A 25619-nucleotide genomic window follows, 5' to 3' on the forward strand; every position below is an offset into this window, starting at 1 on the left:
TGACATCGAGAGTGGAAGAGTAAGTCGGTGAGCTAGGCTGTTCTAAATGCTGTTGTTGGCAACAGTTAACATCATCCAAGGGATTCTTAAAGGTTCCACGCTGCTTTCTCCCTAGCAGCAGAAAAAAATGTTCTACAGATGAAATGAGAACTCCAGTCTTCCTTGCTACAATGTCCTACGCCCATTCGGAGTGGAATCATCATAACCAATGTGTCAAGAGGGTGGTGGTCATGTAAGTTTATTTTCATAGTATCTACGCATTTTTGGGATGGGTGTAGTGTAGCGGTTAGAGATTCCGCTTCCTGCACGATCGATCGGAGGTTCGAATCCGCCCTAGTGCTCACCAAGCCTTTCATCCCTCCGGGGTCGATAAATTGGCACCAGACTTGTCTGGGAGGATAAAAACACTGACTTGACCCATCGGCTAGCCCCGCAAGCCATTTTATAGGCCAGTTACACGTTCGTAAACCTCAAACGATTCTGAATTGAAGTGAAAGTGGGGCGCCTCCCAAGCGGACTGATTAACACCAGAAACCTTATCCTTTATTCTACTCAGTTTTCTATCCACTGTTACAGAGGACAGCTCGTCACCAAAAATCATCTCCATTCGGTCATGCTATTGCTGATAAGTTTCGCGCAATACCACCATTCTGCTCTGAAATCTTCTCGGTTACTGAATACTACCGAATGGCTCATATTACACAGTGACATAGGGCTTGAGAACCTAAGGTTTTTGATTTCCAAGACAACGTGGTGGTTTAGGGCATCCATCTCCCACCTTAAGTATTGTTTGGTGGCAAAGCAGCGAGCTATGCTCAAACGGACGCTACTGCATGCGGTATTGAAGTCTTCCCGTAGAATGGGCTTAGCCAAAATAAAGTCAGATTTAATTTCGCTACCTAATCGGCATATTTGCCAAGAATCGGAAGCGTTTTTAGGCTTAGAAGAACAACAGTCCGGTCAAAAATTCGCGATCACTGCGCCCTTTCCACTATGTTCACTGACTACCCACTGTAGATCCCCGTGCGACTGAGTCTTGAAGAAAAAAGGCGCTTCAAACTCAACCTCAACGGCGTTCTGACGTCATTCCACGTGTTGCACGCACTCTACAACAACAAAAAAAAAGTCGAAAAACTAATAAATTTATTGAATCTTCTAAGTAGAAGTCTGGAAATTTCTTATGACATGCTCTATCAACCCATATTCATTCGTCATTTCTGCAGGGTCCTTTCTGATTCCTGCAAAAGATTTTTATCAGTTGCTGTTAAGCGGATTTCTACATCGAAAACATTACCAGAAGTTTGTACGAGTTATTCAGTCTCAGGCATAGAATTTTGCCGAAAATCATGTAATCATGTGATGCCAGAATCTAAATCACTGCATGTTTGGACAAATTTATGGACTCTGTGGAATTTTCGAGGTCGCTGCATGAATTATAGCAGCCCAGACATTACACAGTCGCACCTTTGCGGCAGCGAGCGCTGCTTCTTCTGCTCCCATCACAGTGCTGCAGCCGATGCCTGATGGCATCCTCAGCGATGACCACAGATCCGTCAAAACATTGTTTTCCGTCACTGGAGGGCAGTTGATCACCTCAAATGAGCTCCCGCTTCGCTTTACTTTTATTTGCTATGCGATTGCAAGGAGGAGCAAACTGACTGGCAAGCAAGTGTTCCCCGCCAGCACTGGCCCCAATCCATTCGAGCGTCCGGCTACTGCTACGACCACTGTAGGTATATCCGTGTCCTCATACTCAGCCAGAATTTCCAATGTTTCACGAGTGGTCTGAAAATCATGAAAAATTTACGAAAGCTCACGTGGTTTCGCACGGGCGACACCTTGTGCGCAGAGCTGACGCGCAGGATTGGAGTGATTCCCAGCGATTTGCAGCTTGCGGCGATCTTTTCGCAATGCGACAAATCGGCCGGCGAACCCATAATAATCACAGCCCGACACTGGGACGTCGAGGAGAAGCCAGCCGTCAGTTCCATTACCTTAACGACGATGTTGAATGATTATCGCGTACAGCGCGAGGAGGTTTCCATCTCACCAACCTTTTCATAGTTGGATATAAGTTGTTGCAGTGCTTCTGATGTCACTTCTTTCATTTCTCTAAAAGTTCCGATGAAAATAAGTGGAAACTGCCTCTGCGAATCTAAATAGTGAGTCAAGATTACCTGTAGAACTGTTTGTCCAACTGTAGACGTTTGTCACCGTGTGGCCAAACTCTCCACGAGTCATTGTCGATTACGTCAGCCAATACGATCCTTCCATCGGTAGTAACACCGTATTCTACCTTTACACGAAGAATATTTGAACAGATATGAATGACATCCCCCACAACTTGCTTACTGGAAGAGGAATTGGGTCAAAAATGCTAACCTTCATGTCGATTAGGGCGCAGTTAGCTTTGTTCCAAGCTTTTTCAAGTGCACGGAATATTACAGACGTCATTTTCTTCATCAAAACGATCTAAAAAAACAACAAAAATCCACAAAACATATAAAATCAAGGGAAAGACAACGGATCCTAAGCGTGAAACGAAAATCAGCCTAATATGTGATGCATTGATCCAATGAGAAACGCAACTGTGTGCATTAGATTGAATACGGTTTGCGTTTATGTTTCTAACCAGAAATTGAGGACGTTTGGAGTCGTCCAAGCAGTGCATATTTTCAGACCAAACTAAATTGAGGCAATGTTCATTAACGACATCTGTGCAGGACCTTTGGTTCCTCAGTTGGGTCGAAGACAGCATCTCGCATCATCGGGTGCAGTTCACGACTGTGAAGGCTTAATTCCGCAACGCAGTACAGAAAAAAAGCGTGAGAGACAGTCTTGATTGAGCCTGTCCACCTTACAATGCACCTGGTTACGCGATAGAATGCGGGCAATTCCGTAACCATCCGTAATCTAACTAATGCAACTAAAAAAGCAGCAGACACTCTCCAACCTGCGTTTCGTATCCCCACCGTTCTACTACGCGTAGTAAGCTGCATCGTTGTGGATACCGGTGCAACCAAATTATTTCACACGCCTTTTCTGGATGACTAGTGATGTAGTGTGGATGGAGCGTGACCATGCTCGTTCTCGTGAACTACACTCCTATCCTTACCTAATCACTTAGAAATCCGAACATCGTCAGTTCTGTGGTACGTGTTCAATGAAAACCTGTATAAGATTTACACGAACTTTCAGCGCCTTGTGCCTCGAAGGGAGGCGGGGATAAAGGTTTTTGATTTTTGGATTTCTTTGTCTCCATGTCCTTTATTAAAAAGTAGGTTTTGGGAATAACTTTTACGGGAACAGGGCAACGTTCAACGAGAAAACGCTGCTCCTGCAGAAAATAGGGGAAAACTACTGAACGCTGTTCTAGACACCACTTCTCCGATGGATATGTAGCATGATTTTTTTTTAAATTCATTTTCTCACTACTTGGAAGTGCTTTTGAGTAAAATTACCTCTGGTTTCCCTATTTTCACTCCGTTGAATTCAAAGTTGGCGCATTCTATTTGCTCATCAGAGTATTGTGGATCGTCGTTGGCATCATCCTAGAAGTTGTTTGTTATAACGACAACAAATATTTCCAAAAACTATGGTAATTTAGAAAAAAGAATGCTCAGTGGAACAAAAATAGTGTAGTAAGAAAGGTGAGAAAGACCTTGAAAAAAGTCTCGATCTTCGGTTCATGGAAACGATATCCTTGTGGGACACCCGGATTTCTTTTCAGGAACGATCCTGTGGCAACTCTTCTGGCTACCCATTCGATAGGAATCATTTGGCATTTCTTCGCGATGAAATCCGTCTCACTTGCTTCTTCCACAAAATGTGTTTCAAGTCCTAAAAGAGTATCGCTGGGCAAAGCAGTGCAGCAGCAGAAGCAGAAAAGTGAGTGAAAGCGGTGACTACCTATGTCCTGCAGATACTTGAATACGCTCGTCGTTGTCTTGTTGGCGATCCGAGCCTTGCCCTCCAACAGATTTTTGCGAGCGGCATTGAAAGCGGTCAGTTGATCTTTCGATCGTATGAGAACAAAGCCCTTTAATAGAAAAAGGGATTTTCTGTCTTTTCCCTAGGAGTCTCTCTACGCGTAGCTCTCAATATGATAATGCAGGCTCCGCTGCAAGTCGCGTAATTTGTTTATATCCATCACGACTACCCACATCAACTCAAGTGGAATACAGTGAAAGAAAGCTGCAGGGCGCATTCTACGATCCATTGTGCTTTGACGGATCTACTCTACGCGTAAAGTGACCTAAACAGCTTAGCTGTGCCGTTTGATCTGGAAATCGCATCCAAGAACGCTTGAAAACCGCTCCGCTACGTACCTAATCACATACACGCGATTTTGCACCATTTGTGTCTTGGTAAGTGATTTCGGAGAGAACACAGCTCCCTACGGATAATTGCCATTTTGACAGTTAAAGAAATTTCCCAGTAGATGATTCGATTTCCTCGTCAAGTTGTGTGTCGTAGAAATGATGAGCGCGTAATTGTTATTCTGGTTGCAGCGAAAAGAGCACAACATTCCAAAAGTCGAGCTGAGTGATCAGAGGCCAGCGCTGAATCTATGTTTAATCTCTGCACACTCGCGTTTAGCTTATTTCTTGAACAGTTAGGTGATTGCTGGGAAATCCGAAAAGTGCCTTGAAGACCCTGATGCAATCTCAGGAAGGGAGCACAAGCAGCCCCTTTGTCATGGCATGTATTGGGGATGCAGCCTACGCTGTCAGCTACAATGATAAAAACCGTCTCCTATTTGGAACCATCCAGGGGGAAATCATACGGTCACGTAAAAAAAGCCATTAGTTTTTTTTTAATATTGAGCGTAACCTCTTACCTCACATTCCACCATGAATGGGATTTTTCTGACCGAAGAATAAATATAATCTTTGCATACGTAAAAAGTCGGAAACTAGTTAGCATATATGAGACATTTCTGGAAAAATACGAGAAGAAGATTACCTCGTGGCCGTTGACATCAAAGATCACTTTTGTCTTTCCTTCCGCTATCTGCGTGAGATTCTTCGGATTCGATACGAATGACGTCAGCGATCCCATCTGAACAGTAGGCCAGTATTCGGGTAGGATTCTATGCCTGACAGGTTTTTCTAACAAATAATTTTCCTTCTTTGAATAGTTCAGTATGAGGAATTTCGGAACATAATATTGATTGTCATTTTTTAATTTCAATTTTTTCATCAATAAAACCGTCTTCACCACACAACTCCAGAATTGGAAATTTGCCTATAAGAAAGAATGTCATCTGTGCAAAAGATGATTACATCATTAGCTGAGAATGGAAGTGTGTAAAAATCATTTCGTTTCAATTTTACAAAGAAAAATCGCATTAATTCCCGATCTTTGTAGTAATTAAAGCACTTCACAATTCAATTCACATAAAATTCTATTCTGATAAAGTCCAGAAGGTCCTGAAATGCGGGTAGAAAATCGAAGAAGTTAACTAAATCGATCGATATCGTTCTCTGAAGTGGTATTCACCGTTTCTCTCCAATCTAACGTCTCAATGAACTGACAATAAATCGGACAGAGGCGTCGAAAAAAAAAATCAAAGAACCATTCAAAAAAAGAAACAATTGGAGGAAGTACGCATGCGAATGCATGAGGTGTTGGTATGAACGTTTCTCTGAAACATATTCCGTGATGTTTCTTGAAAGTAAAAATTTTAGCATTATAAAACTAAGGTTTTTTTGGGTACAGTCAAATCTTGTTATACGTTGCAGAAAAGGTATGTTTTCAACGGAGGAGAGCACAAATTCGACGGTCGTAAAAAGGGAGAAATGTGGAAGTGCCACCGCAAGTGCAAAGTGAGCAGTGGAGAAAGTACGACGAACGAAGGCTGGCACGTGATCTTCGACGACTTTGATCTAGGAAGATCGTAGTTTCCTGAGAAAAGTCTGTCATTTCCTAATTTTCCCCAACTTTTCTAATATCCAATCCTATTCTTATTCAGTTAACCTAATTTTCGTTTGAATTATTTACGCCTACAATATTCATTTGCAAATTATTTATTTCCACCTTCATACATAAACATATGAACACGTTTCAAGAGCATTTTGAAGGAAAATTTCTAATAAGAAATTCCAAATTTCTAATAAGAACCAAGTATTAATAACTCTAATAAGAGAATAAAAAATTCAGATAAGATACAAAAGAAGGTATAGAGAAGAACTGAAGAAGAACTCGTGAAGAAAGCACCACTGGCAGATCGCTTATTGCATTCATTTGTTGGATACATTATTAAATTAGGTGGAAATGTATCTAGGAATGGTTGACAAACATTGAGAGGAAGTCAGATTAATAAATACGATTTGATCAGTTAAATGTGTCTGTGATATTTCTTGTGTTTTCTATTTCTTTCTCCTCTTCAAAATATCTCGCCATGATCCTACATATCTATCGATTTCATCTGTTCTAAATGGCGTTTGCAAGCTCGATAACAAAACAAAAACGTTCTGCCACATGAATGTGAGCAAAATATCATGCCTTTTAATTAAATTAAATTTAAATTAATCTACTATACAAACAGTTCCATTCTGTGCGAATTACAGCAACCACGACGTTATTATTCCCACATAAAACGAAAAAGGGCGCAGGAGCTCGTTGTTCTTTCTGTTTTTATTTAGTCCTAACTCCTTTCATTCTGCTTTCTATTCCTAGGACCGAACACTACTCGATTTGCGAATACGAAATCTATAAAACCGGTTGAACATAAGTTTTTGTAAGGTACCATGGAAATATCTGCTATTCAAACCGTCTACTGCTGCAAATTTTCTCGCCTGACTCACAAGTCACCGCGCAGGATGTGACGCGTGGATCACTCACGCGGTGAAAAATCAATGAAGTAGTGAAAGACTCGCACTTTTATGTCACCGGGATGTCTTTCACTTCTCTTCGTACCAACTTGTTGTCACAAATTAAAGGTCAAGGTCAGCTGCTAGGTGTTGGGTGGACTTCCCCATGTCTTCGTGACTTAGTTGTTCCAAAATCCAACGCAGTTTTCTGGCATAAACAATAGGGTTTGATCCCCAATTCTTATCTATCAGACTAGCTGACAGTCCTACGGTATTCCTATCGCAATTTCAGAAAATCCAAAGAGCACTGCTGGATCGTGCACATACAGAATCTTGAAGTTTTCTTCTCGAGATCATCGTTCAATGATGAATAATCGAGATATTTCAGGCGAATATGGACAGCGTCGCGTTTGAGGGATCTGAAAGAAATTCAAAGATTGTTTAGAAATCCATCGATTTCTTCGAAAATATTTTCATCGAACTTTTTTAGGTAAGTACCGAGTCCACAACTGAAGGAGCACTCTACCAGTTTTTACGTGACGATAGCTACGAGTACTATTATTATTTTTTTTAAATTTTGTATCGCTTCTATCACGACAAGGACCGACCTTTTAAAAGATGAAGGAACCTTTTGTGCTATCGATTACATCGTTGTTAGGATTTCCTTTGCAATGTTTTGAATGAATGATGAAAATAGAATGAATTGTGGGAAAAACCGTTAATAAAGGTTACTCTTATGTTATTGTGGAGAATAAGGGATGAAAATGGCGCCGAATAACCTTCCAAAGTATACATGAGTGTTTTTACGGAACTTTTTGTGCTTTTTGCTCCACTGGAGGAAGCAATCACTAATTTGAACTGCTGTTTTTCTTTTTCCAGAGGTAACTTTGTATCAATGTTATTCAAAAGTTAATATCGGGGTTGAGATTGAGGTTGAGCGGAGAAAGGGAAAATCGTTCAGCATGAACCGAGGATTATTATCGCAAATCAAATGTGATTTGCAGAAAACATAAATTCTTTTTAATTATTGTTGTTATAGAATAGTGATTTTTCTGTTAAAATCTCGTTGACGTTGAAGCTTTTCATTTATTGGTTCTTCCTAGACTCTGCACAGCTGCTTTTTCCGGATGGCATAATTTGCTGAGGTGTCACGGGCTCTTTTTCGAATGAAGTCCTCGTTTGAAAGTCAAATTTACTCAATCCATTTCGTTTTGAAAGTAAATTGCATCATTTGAATATATTGAAAGAAGAGAGAGCTGAGAATAAAATTCTGAACAGTTCAGAAAAACTGCTGCGCTCATAGCGTACATAGCTTCTGTCGAAGCCAAGTCTTCTATTTAGTTTAAGGTGCGTTCTTAACTATTAGCTGCAGTTTTTCTGGCAATACATGGTCGCAAAATGAAACTGGCACGATGTAGCCAAAACTACGTAGACCAATAAAAATAATTTATTTATGGAAAACACACATACATATGTCATGCATTCAAAATGTGATGAACACGCAATATTACAGTTACCATTATGGTACAACTCAATTATTTCGAGTAGGCAGTTTTCTCTACTACACGAGATACCACGTGATAAGAGTTGTGTGGAGTAGGGATTTCATCTTATCTTAGAAATCTCGCAAGCTTCCCTGGATTCAAATTACCGTTAGCTAGCGTAAAAACGACCAAAGGATTCCTAAGACGACACTGTGATTTCCTGAAACCGCTCACATACCAGCACAATGGAAAGATTTGGTTAAGGATCACTATCAAGTAACGGTCACTCGGACTGTATCGCGTAGTCGTTGCCAATAATTGCACGGTACATCTCAGCATCATCGTCTTCATGAAAACCATCGTGAATTCGATGTTTCTGAGTGCTATTCCAGTGGCCGTAGATGAAATATAGCAGTACACCTGAAACCTGCACATTGGGATCGCAGGGTTAACCTCACCAGACCTTCGCGCTGCGTTCCGTTGTCAAACGTCGGCGATGCCTTCGTTGTGGGACACCCACTTACAGCTTTGCTCTCGCAGGGAAAAATGAGCATTCCGAAATAAAATTCCGTAGACTTTTGAGAGCGAACGGTTGATGGAACGCAGCGTTGGGACCACGTGATTTTCGACCGACTGTAGAACCAGTTTTTAAATGCCCGTAATTACAGAATTTCCGTACCTGTAAGTATCCAGCTGTTGAATAAGAGAAACGTAAACGTTTTAGTCGTCGAAAGAACAAAAATGAGGAGAAAGAGCGTGAAGTAGGACATGTACGGGAAGAAGAGGACTCTCGCTTGTCTCCTGCAAGTACAGTTTCACTTTTTTCTAAATCACAACATCTCGAAAAAGGAGAGAGGAACAAACCTCTGTAAGTGATGGTTGGTAGAAAGCTTCGATGCTAACATGATGGATAGGAACACAACAGCAAGGAACAGTGAAAGTAGTATCGATGAGGAGACCTAGGAATTAACACTTTACAGATGATAGAGGTAAAATGAGGCAGTGATCCGAGCAGGCTAGTACGCAGTCGCCGCCAAATGCGTTCAACCTGCAGACGCGGCGCGTCGCGCCGGGCGAGCGTTTGTGTTCGGATTAGCCTATCAGCACTGCAGAAATAGGCCAAGGGCCAGCGTTGTGTACCAGCGCATTTGATTGTTCATACTCACAGTGTCAAAGCCAGAGACAACCGCCAGCTGGGTGAAAAGTACTGATGATGTGATGAAGAGGGTCAGAACCCACTTGGATTTCCTGAAATCAATCAATTAATTAGAACAGATTCGATTTATGAACCAGGTAGACCAGGAATTGTAGATGACACCAATCTGTAGAGGATTCAAAAGCAATCCAAGCAAGCAATCAATCAATGCTGGATTTGCTCAGTTATTACATCCCAAGATTTCTAATATTTCGGACAAAGCTCTTCATGGAACAAGCACTCATTAACACTATAGTATGGATACCTGTATTGTTCATTGGCGTCCACAGGAGTTGATGGTCGATCGACTCCACGAAAACTCTCAACAAAAGGTAGTTCCGGTACTTCCCGACTGTAGAGGTGAATTTGATGTGGACCATCATCTGAATTCACTGGACTTAGTGAGCTCATGCTTTTATACTTCCAATTATTGCGTATTTTATGTTTTGATTGGAATCTTTTGTATATCAAACTTGTCGAAGACTTTTTGTCAGTCTACACAAGCGAGATGTTTCCGTAACTTGGAATAGTTTGCACGACTGAAATCTGGCAGAGGCAGATTTCAAACTTCGATGTCTTGGACAAAACGCTTTCCAGTAAGTTTGAGATGTTCAGTAGTGGAGTTGGTTTCACGTCAACATCAGAGTTGTCCAAAATTATGATTTTAGGTAAAGAAAGGCAGAGTTCAAAAATAGTATCGAACAATGTTTCTTCGTCAAACCAGCAGAATCTGGGGGACGAAATATGGCTAATAACATGAGAGAGTAATGTGAACCTAAGGAGCGGAAAAGGAGAGAAGGGTTTAAAGGCATCACCCCACGAATCTGGAGTGGTACGGATTTCCGGTGGAGTATTCGTATACGGGATCGTAGATTATTGAGAGAAGGGTGATTCCGTCCATTTCTTCTTAATTGCCGTAAAAAACGGCCCGGACGATACGGCTTCGGGCGTTCCGGCGCGCTATTTTCCACAAGTAGTTCGATCGGAGCGCGCCAGCCTTGTGTACGCGCCGCATCTTCCGAGCCGTTTTTTTACGGCAATTAGGAAGAAATGGACGGAATCACCCCTTTTTCCATAGTCTACAATCCTGTATACGAATACTCCACCTGAAATCCGTACCACCTCAGATTCGTGGGGTGATGCCCTTAAGGAACGGAAAAGGAGAGAAGAGTTTAAGGTAGAACATTTTAGCCTCCATTCGTGCTGGACTGGAATGAGAACCGCATGGAATTTGCCACCAACTAAACAGCAGACTTCTCCGCCCTTTTGAAATGATTTGTCTGAGCGAGACGCAAATTACGTTAAATTGGTAATAATCTCAGAATAGGAAATCGTAGAGCTAAGAGTTTATTCCGAACCAAATAAGACATCGGGTTGGCGTTGACGAAGAACGATTGTGTAATCGTGTTGCTTACTACGCTGCATGTGTTAAACAAAATATATATTGGGTTAAAGGGAGGTCCACGCTGGATCACAAGTTTCCCGTCATTGGTTTTTGAGGAAGGTCTGAGATAGGACTGAGCACATCTTTGTAAACCACCTACTCACGCGTAGACAACCATTTCTTTTTTATAAGTGGCTGATGCCTTAACTCGTAGTGTGCTCTTTCGCTGTGCTGTCGTCATGCTTTTGCATGTAAAATGCGAGGAAGATTGGAGCGGCAGAAAGATGTACTCGAGATAGAGCTTTAGCCCAGTGAAAGCGTGAAGGCAGTGCAACATTAACAAGGGAACGGAAAAGTGGACGGAAGCAATAAGCACGAAAAAGAAAACGAATGAGTACAACGAACTCCAGGACTTATAAATAAAAAGAAAACATTGAGAAATACTATTTAGAAGGCTAAGGATAAGAAGAAAAAAGGAAGGGGAACAACGGCTCCAAAAGAACTGGGCGCGATTCAAAAGCATAGTCGAGAAATGCCCTGTTCATTCCAGGTAAGATCCTAATATCTCCAATTTTGTGAGATGACTTGAACTTTCTTTCCAGTTTCTTCTTCAGTTTTTTTTTTGTCAATTGACATATCTTTCTGTCAACGTTTAGTTGCTGTTCTACCAAATGTTTTGAATAAGTAAGCAGATTTCTTTTTCTAATAAAATACACGATACTGTGGTCGGGTCAAAACGATCACTATTGTGATGCAGATGAATAGACGGTTGCGCTCGGAACATCGCGGTGGGACTTCGCAGTCTGGTTGGAGCTAGCGATAGCCTCACTACGAACGCAGAGGCGCGCCATGAGTCGAATCGTTTTTGCAAAGGAATATTCCGTGCTAATTGTCCTAAGAATGTGCGAGAAATAGGGTAAGGACAGATGTAAACAAATACAGTAACTAGAAAGTAAACAAGCAATTTTTTTGACAATCTTTCCATGCAATTTCTGATTTCTTTATTTATTTAAGTCAGAGTTAGAAGTTCTTAATAGTTCGGCAAATTGTTATTTCAGTTACACCAACTCACCGTCTGAGTCCTCCCGTATAGAACATGGGTCTGCAATGCAATTGTGCACCTCTGGACATTCCGCTACTGGTGCCTGGAAGCAAATCTCACAGCTGCGTAATTTCTAGTAGGAGAAATCATTTACCATTGAATTGTAGTGTGAGACGGATTTTGCTAGTACGGGCACTTTTTCTGAGAGGTAATTATCCTGTTTCTGAAAACACTCTGACTATGAATAGAACGACCTAAACTGGGAAAAGGCAACCTTTTCTAGTCGTCCTTGAAGACGTAAAGTTTCTTTTTTTGCGACTGCCATCTGCAAGAGAACGGAAGTGTCAACGGAACAGTCGCTGTCGTCGCCGTCATGCGTCAACGTGCTGGTCACGATGCTACCGTCTTCTTCAGTCAAACTAACTTGTTGTCGTTTTTTGCGTATGGACCTGGAGAACATCAGCAATTTCTAAGGCCAGTTACAGTAATGACCGTGACCTCTCATACTTATATTGACATGTCTCTTGTGGGATTCCAACTGGATCAGGGCGATAGTGTTGGAGCACAACCAGACAAACCTAAATGGCTAGGCTGTATATCAGGTACATTTTCCTTACTGGTCTCACTTCAGGTAAGTGACTGTTGGAAAACAATTTTTTTCTAAAACCCAACTACGAATACCGTTTACGATCCTCATCCCTTTATTAGTGGACGATCTTGCCTTGTCAATGGCTATGGTTTTTTGAATTTCGGATGAAAGATTCTCTACAATTTCACAAAGCATCCGCGGCGAAGTCAGCAGTGGTTTTTGCTTTTCTGACAAACCCGAATGTAGGTCGAGCGTACATAGCTCCGCCACACTGATAAGTTGTCGGTTTGTCGGTGGTGCCCTTCACATTCGAGTCGTTTTGGCTTCAGTTGGACGAAATCAGCGACTTTGGCGAATAATGATATATAGTGATCATTCGTCAGTGGTATATGAACTTATCAGTAACGACAAAGAAGATAAAATCATTAACAGCGTTAATCAATCCGCCTGGGATGCACCAACGCGTTCAGTTCAGCTCAGAATCCTTTAAGGTTCACGGATGCGTATCTAACCTATACATTGAACGGTGGGGGCTAGCGGATGTATCAAGCCAGTGTTGTCCTCCCAGACAAGCCTTTTACCAAGTTATCAACCCCGCAGGGATGAAAGGCTCGGTTGTCCCTACGGCGGTATGGAACCTCTGATGGATCATGCTGCACAGCAGAACTTCTTACCAACTGGGCTACTGCAGCCCAGTCCCATAACGATCATGACAAAATCCCTTTCTATGAGAACTAGTATCCTCGATGTCGGCCAGACTCTGCAAATGTTTGATAGTTGTTCTCCGTGTGATGGCGTTCACAACGCACACATATTGACGTACAATTCCATCAAAACGGCCTGATGTATTGCACTAGAGCATGGCGTGAAGGTTTCTTCTACAGTTATTTAGCTGGTCTCGATGTGCGTCCATATTCAGCTTAGAGCCTGTCGGTTCGCTCTGTGTTTTCGCCACCTGGACACGCATTTTGGATGAGGGACTTCGGGCAGACATCAGTTCTGTTGATGACAACACCTAACAAAGATTTTTTGTTAACTCAGAGGTGCTTGGCTGGAAAGCAAAATTGGAAGCTGGAAAGAAAAAATCTATTGAAAAAGTTTCTAGTGATGGATCCGCAGAGGTTCTTCAGATAAGAATAAAACCTCAGTTTGGGAGTGGTTAGATGGTGAGCTTAAGTAATGAGAAAGAGCTTTTTCTAGTCATACGATGCCTTCTTGGTCAAAAAATATATATATATATATCATGATCATGATATATATATATAATATTAGTTTTTTTTAACCCTTTTTATATAAATTAAGCAATTTTCCTTCCTAATCCTTGATATCCCATATATATATATATATATATATATATATATATATATATATATATATATAGAAGAAGAAAAAGACCCCACGTCACACACACAGACAGACACACGTGACAGAATAATAACGGGCTTATTCTGTCACGTGTGTCTGTGTGTGTGTGTGTGTGTGTGTGTGTGTGTGAGTCACGAAATTCAAAAAGAGGGGGTGCGACGGGTCCATCGGCGCCAGTTACCTATAGAAGGGGGTGTGACGGGTCCACCGGCGTCGGATTGGTGCGCCGGCGCCAGATACCTATGAAGGGGGGGGGGCGACGGGCCCAACGGCGTCAGATTGGTGCGCCGGCGTCGGTGGACCCGGTCATTTGTGCGCAATAACTTAGTGTTCATGACGCAAAAGATAAATAGTTGCAGCCGTTTCATAGCCGTGACCACTAGGCGCTTTGCTTTTCACATTTATGACTCCTCCGCGTGCCTATTTCCTTCTTCGTTCGCCTCAAATTTGTAGCATACCGTTCTCAGAAACTGGCTGCTTAAATAGTAGCAAAATGTTTATGTGATTTGACGTGGAACGTTATCTTTATCAGTAGGATGATGTCTTTCACGTTATTTTATGTTAAAACATCATTCTGTGATAAATATTGGGGGAAAACAGGAGGAACACCCATACTTCGAGTAATGCTTTCAAATTGTATCTATTCTATTATCTATTATTCTGGCATCGAAGGAGTGTTTGTAGCTGATGATCGAATATTCTCCAAATGTAGAATTGACGCGTTTGGAAGGAAAACTCCGTAACCTTTCGCCTTAATTTATAATATAAAGAAGAGAAGGAAAGCGTTGTTAAAAAAAACACAAATGTAATTTTACATAAAACACCACACCCATTAACTTTCATTGATCAGTGAAGGGGAGCGAAGCTAAAACCACCAAAAGTCTGAAGTCCGACTTTAGCCGGACATCCAGACTGGTATATATATATATATATATATATATAATATATATATATATATATATATATATATATATATATATATATAATATATATATATATATATGCCGCTGCAAACTGAACAGCTGGACAGGGGATTTCAATTCTGAATCTGTCAACTTACAGCAATGATCATCTTGAGAGGAGTTGTAAAAAACACAAGCATCAGCAGCACGTTACGGTCTATGAGGAGGCCGAATGAGACAAGAATGGAGAATATAAAGACCGACATCACAGGACGACGCGTCATGTCAGCAGGTAACGGCAGGAGGCGATCTGGAAATTCTCAGAGTTTTCAAGAGGACAGTAACGAAATATCGTTCATTCGTGTGTTTACCTGAGCTTAAAGCGTTAATTATCCGCGAACCAGGAAGAAATGAGGAAAGCGCCGCACCGGACAATCCACAGACGGCTGACACTGTTAGCATGTATCTAAAAGTATTCATTGTGTTTCAGAAGAAGGGTCTTCTTTCAATGGAAGCGATCTAGCGGTCTGCACAGAACGCTTTTTTGTGATTGAAGGGAAATTGTCGAAAAATGGCCAGAAGCAAGCGAAAACAACGGGCAAGAAGAGAACAAAAAAGAAAAGCTGTCTAAAAAAAGCCGTGCACTCATTTTGCAACAAACCGCATGCGTTGGAAGCCGGCTTCGTAGTGAACTCTGAACAAATTGTGACCCGTATATACCAATAAAATAGAAAAGTCATTTGGGAGGTCGCTATCAAAAAAGATCCACGTACCTTGTAGGAACGAGTGGTGCTCTCATTAAGTCTCTGGCAAGAGTGTTTGTTAGATATAAATATATCAAAATGACCTGACCCAATTGGAGTTCGGTCGAGGTCGCTATGGGACCCTCTTTCAGTCCAAAACTACGAACTGCAAAGCTGCGTGAGGGTCTCACATCGAGAGCAGCCCCTGCGCAGCTGCAGCAGGCTTCAGGTCTTCTTGTCCCTGCTGCAAGCGTGCTCTGTCCACTGTTTCTAGTTTCATGCAAGAAGTTCTATAGCAAAGATTTGCTATTAGCTAAGCAACAATTTGTTGTATGTACGTAAATCATGGATGTATGGAACAAGCGAGAAGTTTGGGACGTCATTTAGTTGAAGGGACCCTCTCACAATATTACCCTCTCACGATATTTGAATCTCACCGCGCATAGATAATGGTGTTCATGACTACGAATGTGATTACGTCCATTTCCGTCAGGTAGGACAACGTGGACGGCACTGACCAATCCCTAAGGGGATGCGTCTACGCGTTCGACTTCAACTCAGGCTTCGTTTGGGGTTTATAAACGCGCGTGCAGCCTTACAATGACTTGCGGAAGGAGACTGCGTATCAGGCCAGCATTTTTCCCCTCAAACAAATCTGGTACGAATTTATCGACCCCAAAAGGATGAAAGGCTTGGTTGGCTCTAGGGCAGATTCGAACCTCCTGTTGATTGTGCACCCACAACGGAACCTCCTACCGTCTGCGCTACTACGCCGCTTTCTGCCTAGTTATATTGAAGAAACTGAGTACCAGTTTCTGTTGCACCCTTTCTCCTACTAAGCCACCTATTACGCGATAGAAGGGGAGGACTCTGTCGTTATCCAAGTTCCGTAATCCACTAGTAGTCAACTAGTATAAAATAAGTAACCAGTAGAAGCTGTTCCACCTCGCAGATACATCTCTGATTGAGGTTGTTACCGAATGTTAGATTAAATCAATGATTCCACTGAGAAAATCCTTACCGTGGGGAATTACTCTTTCATCGTTAATATCATTAGAATTGCTTTTTTCTCATGCAGTAGCGATAGAAAAAGAGAAATATGTACGCACTATCAAACAAAAAAAAACAAAAAAAAAAGAAAAAATAAAGCACTCTGTTGCTATTGAAATTAATCTGGGAAGAAGAAAGAACCAACTTGGCTGCCGGTACATTCAGAACAGAAAACATTTCCGGAACGAGCACGTTTTGAGGAAGTTTAGAGACGTCCATTGAAAGACTGGAAAGAATGCTATTTGCTTCTCACGGCTTACGTCATTGTCTTCATCTGCTTCTTGAATTATTTTTTTAGATGAATACGCAGCGAATGCTGGTTGGGATTGCTATACGCATTCATCCTGGGGCTGCTTTTCGAGAACAAAAGCGTGTACAGTCTCTATTGAGCCGAGTTCAACCGCGCTAACGGGACGCTAACGATTCGCGGGTTGAGTTGATGATCTGTCTCTGACGACAGGTTAGTCGATGATGCAGGTTTCCCGTGCTGATAAGCCCCTAACACTACTGTCTGCCGTCGGAGCGGACGCGGATCACTCCGGTTGCGCATTTTGTTACCTACTGTACAGCAGAGTTCAAAAAAACGTGTGATAGATGTTATGTGACTCCTCAAAGTGCTTGATGGCTCTTCGAAAAACGAAGCAAAGTGATTAGAAGTGGTAAAATTCATTATGATTACGCTATCTATGCAGTTATGTTGCTTTATCTCAACAGTTCTAAAAAAAACAGTGACATTTCTGTACTGCACTTACCTGAAAATCATTACAACAACAAAAAAGAACAAGGAGAGGAAGGTGACCATCATTGGCAGAAGAACGGGCACCTTCTTTCGTGGATTCTTAGTTTCCTCGAAAAGATACGAGGTTGCATCGACTCCAGCGAACGCGCAGCACAGTGCGCTCACAGCTTTTAAAATCTGAACAAGATGATCTTGTGGAGCTCACTGTAAGTTGCGATAGTATGTACAGTAACAGTATTTGTGCAGTAGATATGAACTTCTTTCTCGGATTTGAGTGATTTGTCGGCCGAAAATAATTAGAAACAATTGCTGGCATCCTCTTTTCTAACACAGTCTTAAGGTTAGTTGATTATTGCGCAAACTGCTCAGAGTTCAATGCATTGGTGGCGATTTCGGCAAGCATGGAAGCATTCTAAGATAAGATTCTTAGTGATTTATTTTGCCTAACTTTGTTAAATTAAAAATACCTTGCCCTGCATGAATTGGATCACATTCTTTTAGAAAATTTAATAAATAATTCGATAAACAAAAAAGCCAAAATCATGCAGTGCTTCCTGTATTTTTCTTACAGTAATCCTAAATACTTATTCTCGAGTCCCAACATTATTATTTAGTGGTTTATATGACGTTCAAGAAAAAATGTTTGATTTTTTCTCTAACTGCCAGAATAACGATGCACAAGTTAACTTACGCCATCAAAGCCGAATCGGAAAAAATTCGCGTCGATCCAGTTCTGTGGGTCTGCATGGAAAAAACCAACCATTGTGCAGCTGGCAGTCATTAGAACTGCGACCACAACTAAACACAGTGAAACGGTGCCGACCACCTGCAAAACACTGATATTAGATTCGATTCCGTGAAGGGTCAATCGATTTGCACAAAAAGACGCGTAGATCTATACTACTTCTAGTCGTCGCCGAATTATTCTAATCAGGTTGGTGCAAAACGTCTTTGTTCTTCGATACGGCTAGGGCAGAGGAAAAAAGTGGGGATTGCCAAGATGCGGAAAAGCGTGCGAACGCGTAGCGCTCATCCGGGTGAACACGCTTGACGTCAAGTATGTACTTACCCGCAAATTGCAGCAGAGAATAATTACGGAAAAAAGTGCAGCGCACAACGCTGTGAAGTCATACTCCTCGCTGATAATCCATAATCCAGAATCACGATGAAGCAACCGGAGGGTCATGTAAGAATGGAGATATCGACGGAACAGCAAATTCTATAGAATTATGTTTTACCAGGAAGTGAAGGAAATTTGAAAATAAAAAATCATTTGCATACCACATGGTCACTCCACGCTCTACAAAGTATGGTAGAGATGCACACTGAATCAAGGACTGCTGTCCAAGCGACAATGAAGGCAGGTAACTCTCCAAGTGTGACATAAGTGAACTGGTACAGAACGCAATTTTTCGGCAGCGCACAAGACAACTCTGCCAGGTGAAGAGCTGTAAACTATTTATTTATTTATTTTATAACACCATGCCACAAACAAGAACAGAAAGGAACAGAAACCATCAGAATTTCGTCAATTTTTTTTTTCCTGTAGAGTAAAGCCGGATTTGTTTGCTGCACACGGGGTGGGAGATTCTTCTCCTTCTGTAGAAGTTGAGAAGCGTCCATACGAAATATTTTCCCCAAGTCCAGAACACTATCGTAGGACAACGGTTACCAGAGTTTCAGTGACCAGTGTAATCCAGAGCGAGCGAGTCAGGAATTACGAAAAAAAATCGGAAAAGGTGTATACTCTGATGAACGGACACATTCTCGATTTTGAGGTCTTAAGACAGCAGCAAAGAAACGCTAAAGTGAGGCTTCAAATGATAAGCGAAACACAAATATATTTGTTAAATAGATGTTTTGAAACGCAAATGATGTAAAGGAGATAGAAAGTTAATGTTCTTTTCAAATAACTTCAAATTCTATCACGATGGAAGAAGGAATTTCAATTCAAGCTCTTGCTGAGAATAAGTGGTGTCAGTGCTTCAATGAAATAAGGAGAGTCCTTTACGCAACACCTTCAAATATTCTTTTTTTTTGTTCAAAGGCATGATCGATAAAGCGATACTCTAAGAATAATTGAAGCCAAAATGATGACTACATACATCCGCTGGTTCAACTGTGTACAAAGAAATCTACACCTTTCCGGTTTCCTTTGTCTTCTTTTGGAAATCCTACACTGTCAACAAAAAATCGGTGTTCGAAAATATTGTTTCTTCCAATGAAATAAGATAAAATGGAAAAGAAATAAAGCAAACTTCGCTACTAAGCCAAAAAAAAACATTTCAGAATTTCTTAACGTACTGTGAATACATTTCCATCGGAAACGATGCCTAACTCATTTCTTAACTTCTTCTAGCAACATTCTTTTAATTTTATTCGATAAAACGTGCTACTATATTACTTATATAAGGTCCACCTTAGATTTTTGTAGATTACCTTATAAAACTTGGGCAAAATGGGACCTGCATTACTCAGCATTACTCAGTGTTTTTGAGTTAGTAAGAGTTTTGCAAGAAGAAATCGAAAAATTCAAATGCGTATTATTGCAGCAAACATACTATCAGCCGATAACCATTAATTTTTATTCCTGAGGTCTTAACAGCTAACTTCCCGAGTTTGGGAAGGATTTGATCACTTAATAATCCGAAACACGGGAGTACACGGGACTAATCCCTGCTCATTCGGTTTTTTTAGTGCTTTTTTACTCCGCATTTTCTGCTTTTATTTGTATTCATCCTTGCCATATCCGTTTCGCACGCCATCGAGCGTAATAAGTAAAAAAGTAAACAAAATTCAGATCCGTTGGTAGAAGGATCTATCAACACGCCCTATGCGGTCTTCCTAATTTCGGAGACGTCATACTATTGGGTGTTTTTTGATGTTAGGTTGGTGATCAACGGCAAAACCATTGTCATCCGAGTTTGCTGGTTTTGAAATCAGTAGAGAACGAAAAGGTAGTTCGCTGAATCGATAAGACATTTTTTCTTTTTTTTTTTTTTTAAAAATTTTTAAACCCCAAAAGGATTTTTATTCTAAATTTCATTTGTAAATGGCATATCACTTATACAAACCTATTTCATTCCTCCTTTCTTTATATTAATTTACAAGCACACTTTATGTAACCTTCAAACAAGATGTAATACCAGGTACTTTCCTTCCGTTTACTTTAAAAGCGCATCATAAGAGCTGTAAGCGCGGTGGAAAAAATCGTCGTAAGAGTGACAGACGCGGCGAAGTGGGTGGGGAGGGTGGCGTGGGCGGGGCGTCTTGAAAAAAAAAAAAAAAAAAAAGAAAATAATTTATTTTAGGGATTATAACTGTATCAGGAGACGCGCGGTGCAATTAACGACGCTCATTTTTTCTTCAATACTTTGTGTTTAACACCTCTTTCCCGTTTGTTTGTTTGTTTGTTAACTGGGATAAGATGAGTCAGTAAATAAATTGAGCAACAAGTATTAGAACTTACAAACAGATCAAGCAAACAAGTAATTGATACTGATTGTCTCTTCTAAACAACAACAACAACAACAAAAACCTGAAAATTAATTTGACAATTCGAAGAGAGGTTTCTTTGGACTACTTCTGTACTTAAAGTTTTTGGAAAACTCTTTTCTGCATCTTTCCTTCTTCTGAAAATCCTTTTCTTTTTCGTTTTTTCCCATTCTTTTCAAACTTTTGACTTCTTGTAATGTATCCCATGTACCACATCAGTAAGAATTCTTCCAAAATAATTTTCGATTAGAACGTAGGAATTCTTAGCACTTTATTTAGCCATAAATTCAAATTGAAATAAAAAAAATATTGGGCGAATCACGTGAATGACGAACGAATGAGATTTACAGGTGGGGAAAAAACGGAATACGACCTTCATTTTAATACATAAGGTCTATACATGGTTACTTCCTATACAAGGATACATCCAGACTTTTTCTGTGTCGTCAGAAGAAGGTGCTTTTTATCTAGCTAGCAAGCAAATTCAAGCCGAGCTGACCACTTTGGGGTCAAGCCTATGCAGTCCAAACTTGGTCCAAACTTGATCCAAACTTTATAATAGTTTCACCTTGCTATTTTCTTCTTTCTTGTAATTAACGTCGGATATGGCTCTGCATAACACCATTGTTTCACTACTCCTACAACTGTCTCAGACCTTACAATTCAATTCTTCTCAAACTTAAACAATTCTTACCGGAACAATCCTTTGTTGCAGTAATTTCTGAATTACTTTGATTTTTTTGTAGCAATACGACTAATTAAAAATGAGCACTGGGCGTATTATTTCTGCAAAATGTCGTGTAAGCTAATGTACCTTGAATTTTTATGTACGTCAGAATATTTCTAAACAGAAATATGATAGCCGGCATATGTTTCTCAGAGCTCCATTCAACAGTCCGAAAAAACTGAACGTTCAAAAATTACTTGATAATTTGATTGTACTGCAAAACACTAGGTTCTAATTAAGTATTTCTTTAAAAGGAGGAGAGAAACTGGTACTTTGCCAGTTTTGTACTCTGCTATGAACTTTATTCGTGTGCTCTTGCTGCAGTCTTAGATTCACATAAGCAGTTATCTCTTGGTATTTGCGATTTTCCGAGAAAATCTAAGGATGCTTGAGTTGAGGATGCAGGTGATCCGAAATTATAGGTACACTAGGATGTACCAAAAATAACTTTTCTTAGTACTACTCTGAATATTTTCAAAGAGAAGGCGATGCGTTTCTATCGTTTTCGTTTTGTATGTGATCACTCAATCCAAGTGCTTGAATGTTTTTAAGATTTTAAATCTACTGTTTTTGCTCATTTGAAATTTTTCGACATCCACGAAGATGGAACCTAGAGTTTCGGAGTTCCATGTTCCATGTTTTGGAGTTAGCTTCGACATCAATGCCAAGAACCCACATGACATCAAGACCACGAGAAAAGTGATCAACATAGCCAGAAGTGTTGATGGCCCCGCCAAGGTGGTCAACGAAAACGGCATCAACACGAAGATGAGCAGTGGAATCGAGCAGGCGCATACTGCAAAAACTCGGCTGAATAGCGGCTCAACGCTCACCAAACTTAGACTCGAACCAAATTGCTCACCTAAAGCTACCGTCATCGGAAGTCCTAGCGATCTGCTGAATTCTGAGTGACGTAAAAACTGCTCCGTCACCTTCTTTTGCCTCAGTAAACTCCGCCACATTCCTCTAAATAAGACAGAATTTCTATGAATAAATTTATTAGTTTGTACATTATTTAAAAGAAGGATAAAGAAATGTTACGAAGGTAAAGGAGAATGTAGAGAACGAACACTACAGTATGGACACAAATTACAGAGATAACTTTTTGCTGTTATAAGAATTTTTCATAATTTCCTTTCTTCTTTAACGGCTATGGGAGAAAAACATTGTTTTTACGCTTGAACCTTAACATGCCCCCTAATTTTGTTTATGTTGATTTCTTGATGTCTAGCAGTCACGATAGGTTTCATGTTCCTCCACGCAAAGTGCTTCGGCAGAAATCCTAGGGGAGCGGATAAGATGAGCTTCTTGGTTTAAGTGGAATTCACACAATATGTGCTCAACAACTTCCAGGAATTGAAAAATAGGACATTATTAGTTGCAGCGTAATTGATTGCAAAATCACAGTAAACGAAATCATTACTGACAATCTTCAACGCAGATGAGCTCATAGCCTCAACGACTCAGAAAGAAAAAAAATACTAAAACGCGCACGACAAATCTCATCGTAGCATGGCTTGTGGATTGCTGAGTGAAGGGCCTTCACCTGTTGGCGCTGTCTGAATGGTGAAGAACAGTGTTTGGCGCTGATCAGCCTTTTTGGAATCAATCGCGCCTCGTCTGACCCATCTAACACCTTCTTAACCCTAACACCTACTTAGCACTGGTTCCCTACAGTCCCACGTGGTATTCATAGATGAAATGCTACAAAATCTCTGTAGAACGTGGCGTTATGAAACGCTTCTTGAGTCTTGTTTAATCCACCAAAGAAAAACTTGCGGCATCACCTGATTTTGCCGTAAGTTGAGCTCAGACCTTACATTTAAAACTGTCCTTCCCTTTTGAATGTACATCTCGCGAGTAGCGCAATCTGCATTCAACTGGCCAAAGAACAAAAAAGTGAGGGAGAACACAAACCCTCTTTCCCAAACGATGTGACACACAGTTTGTGGCCACCTCCACGCTTCAAGCGTGAGAGAAACTTGGATCGTATATTTACGAATCACAGTGTAATCTCTGAACTGACGCATTCACGTCCCAAAAAGGAATCATAAGCAGCAATCAGCTATTGCACAGAATCGACGAAGAGGTGTCTTTGATTTGCCCCGGTTCTCACAATAACTCAGCTAAGGTGGGACAGGGACGGTTAGAGACCCGGGCGCACGTATGGTTCTCATTCAAACATTCTCAGCGGGGTGAGCGTGATGTGTGTTCGATTTGAAGGCATCACCTCACGAATTTGAGGTGGTACGGATTTCAGGTGGAGCATTCGTATACGGGATCGTAGATTATGGAGAAGGGGGTGATTCCGTCCATTTTTTCCTAATTGCCGAGAGAAAAAAACGGCCCGAAAGACGCGGCGCGTGCACAAGGGTGGGGCGCTCCAATCGAACTACTTGTAGAAAATAGCGCGCCAGAAGCGCCGGAACATCCGAAGCCGTATAGTCGTAGGGTGATGCCTTTGAGCAAAACGGATGGTGAAGGGGGTGTGATAATGAATAGAAAAATCGTCGTGCTCAACCGCTTGAACACATTTGATGCCGACTTGAAGGGACTCCACGGTACGAGGACCTTCATCTAAACCCTCTGACAACTGGTCGCAGCATTTTCCAAGAGTATGTGAGATCCAGTCACCTCAAAGCACGATTCTCAAGAGAGTATGCATTCTTTTGTTCGTGACGCCAGCTGACGGAAGTAACGAGGATGGGTTATGCTACGAACGAACTGCTAACTGAAGAGGTTGACTTGAGGCGCTGATTTCATTGTGTGTTTCGCTGTTTTTGAAATCGCTTCCCTTTTCAGGGTGTTGACCGATTTTTGATGTGAATAGGGAATGTTTCTCACAAGCCACGTACCCTCCTTTTCTTGAATGCGTCATCCGGCTCCGAGAATAAAAGAAGTGAAACATGAATCGCGGGCAAGATGAATGAATTTACGTCTTTGAGAGCTTTTGGAGAATGCTGATACGATAAAAACAACGAAAGATGACCAGCGGAGTAGGCGGTTGTCGTAATAAATGATCGATTCACGTTCTAATGAAGATTTTCAAACGAAATCTCCTTATAGGTACGTTGAAACCTCACTCACTCCGTCCAATAAAATTGCATTTTCATGATTATCCTGACCTAACATCAGAAAGTTTCCCAAAGAAGATTTCTCAACGGTTTGCACATGTTAACTACAGCATTCTTTTTCTCTATTTCAGTACTTTTCCGGAAAAGTTTTTGAGAGTAAAGCAATAAATACGTTAAAAATGAGAGACTAATGTGGAACAAAAACTGAAGTTAAAGAAAAATTGTTTGCCGGAGAATAAAGATGAAGTATCTTCCAAATGTTAAATCCTACAGGAATTAGAGAGGAAGGAAACATAACTTGTGCGTCACACTCCAGAATTTCAGGAAAGACAAAGGTCTACAACGTACGGTATAATTAATAGTAAAGAGTTCTGGAGTAAAAAATAATAAAATGAGCAGATAAATGTACACAACGTAAAATAAAAACATAAATGATAAAAGGTTTGTTTCATTACACCTTATTTATAACATTATTCATTCGAGTTATGAAAATTCGGCAAATAAAAAATTTTTATCTTTCAAACGTAATTCCTTAAACACAGAGAACAAAGCGGAATAAAAAGAAAAAGTGCCCACAAACCAATTCATCCTCTTCTATTTATTGGAATTGAAAGGAATATTTTTGAAAAATTCTTGATTTACTGAACTTTCAGTATTCAAAAAATAATGTAATAAATAGAGTGTAATGAAATCATGAATACAAAAAAATCCAAGTATTTTTGTCAAGTGTTTGTCGTGTCCAGAAAAAAGATCTTTGTAAAGATAGTGTGCGGTTCCTGATGATGCTCGTATTGAGTAAATTTCATTTTGACAGAGTCGAAAAAAAACTTGAATCGGTCTAATTGAGCAGCGGAATCGTGCTGAATCCACACATATCCACCACTCGGAAAACATCTGTGGAGGACTCAGAGAACTCTTCTGGGTATTCCGTGGAGTGAACAACATGAAGGCTTCGATCGCCCGGCTAACCGAATACGTTTGTCGTAAATAGTTTTTCACTGGGGAAGTTCCCGTT

The 25619-nt window shown here is 40.8% G+C and overlaps 2 protein-coding genes across 4 annotated transcripts; one reads left to right on the forward strand and one right to left on the reverse strand.

Moving 5' to 3' along the window:
* Positions 1-1211: 1211 nt before the first annotated feature.
* RB195_019599 (uncharacterized protein) lies at positions 1212-18494 on the reverse strand (the record flags this gene model as incomplete). 3 transcript variants are annotated; one of them, XM_064187525.1, is made up of 26 exons in its annotated part: positions 1212-1238; positions 1295-1369; positions 1465-1593; positions 1660-1785; positions 1839-1994; positions 2055-2112; positions 2178-2296; positions 2383-2472; positions 3462-3551; positions 3662-3840; positions 3910-4039; positions 4966-5061; positions 5400-5464; positions 7143-7234; positions 8587-8719; positions 8979-9100; positions 9164-9258; positions 9466-9547; positions 9760-9877; positions 11951-12023; positions 12075-12143; positions 12195-12369; positions 12428-12498; positions 14935-15086; positions 15148-15242; positions 15711-15799. In XM_064187525.1, the coding sequence occupies 26 exons, from the start codon at positions 15797-15799 to the stop codon at positions 1212-1214; spliced, it is 2706 nt and encodes a 901-aa protein (XP_064043404.1). The 3 variants fall into 3 exon arrangements, with proteins under 3 accessions (XP_064043404.1, XP_064043405.1, XP_064043406.1); XM_064187524.1 differs by lacking the exons at positions 1212-1238; positions 1295-1369; positions 1465-1593; ... (10 more) ...; positions 7143-7234; positions 15711-15799 and adding exons at positions 17322-17485; positions 18000-18134; positions 18378-18494 and having other exon boundaries at positions 8583-8719; XM_064187523.1 differs by lacking the exons at positions 5400-5464; positions 7143-7234; positions 8587-8719; ... (9 more) ...; positions 15148-15242; positions 15711-15799.
* Positions 18495-22133: 3639 nt separating this feature from the next.
* On the forward strand, positions 22134-22442 carry RB195_019600 (uncharacterized protein; the record flags this gene model as incomplete). Its single annotated transcript, XM_064187526.1, has 1 exon — positions 22134-22442. The coding sequence occupies one exon, from the start codon at positions 22134-22136 to the stop codon at positions 22440-22442; it is 309 nt and encodes a 102-aa protein (XP_064043407.1).
* Between the last annotated feature and the right edge of the window lie 3177 nt (positions 22443-25619).

This window comes from Necator americanus, chromosome II (genome assembly GCF_031761385.1).
Source record: "Necator americanus strain Aroian chromosome II, whole genome shotgun sequence".
Classification (NCBI taxonomy): domain Eukaryota; kingdom Metazoa; phylum Nematoda; class Chromadorea; order Rhabditida; family Ancylostomatidae; genus Necator; species Necator americanus.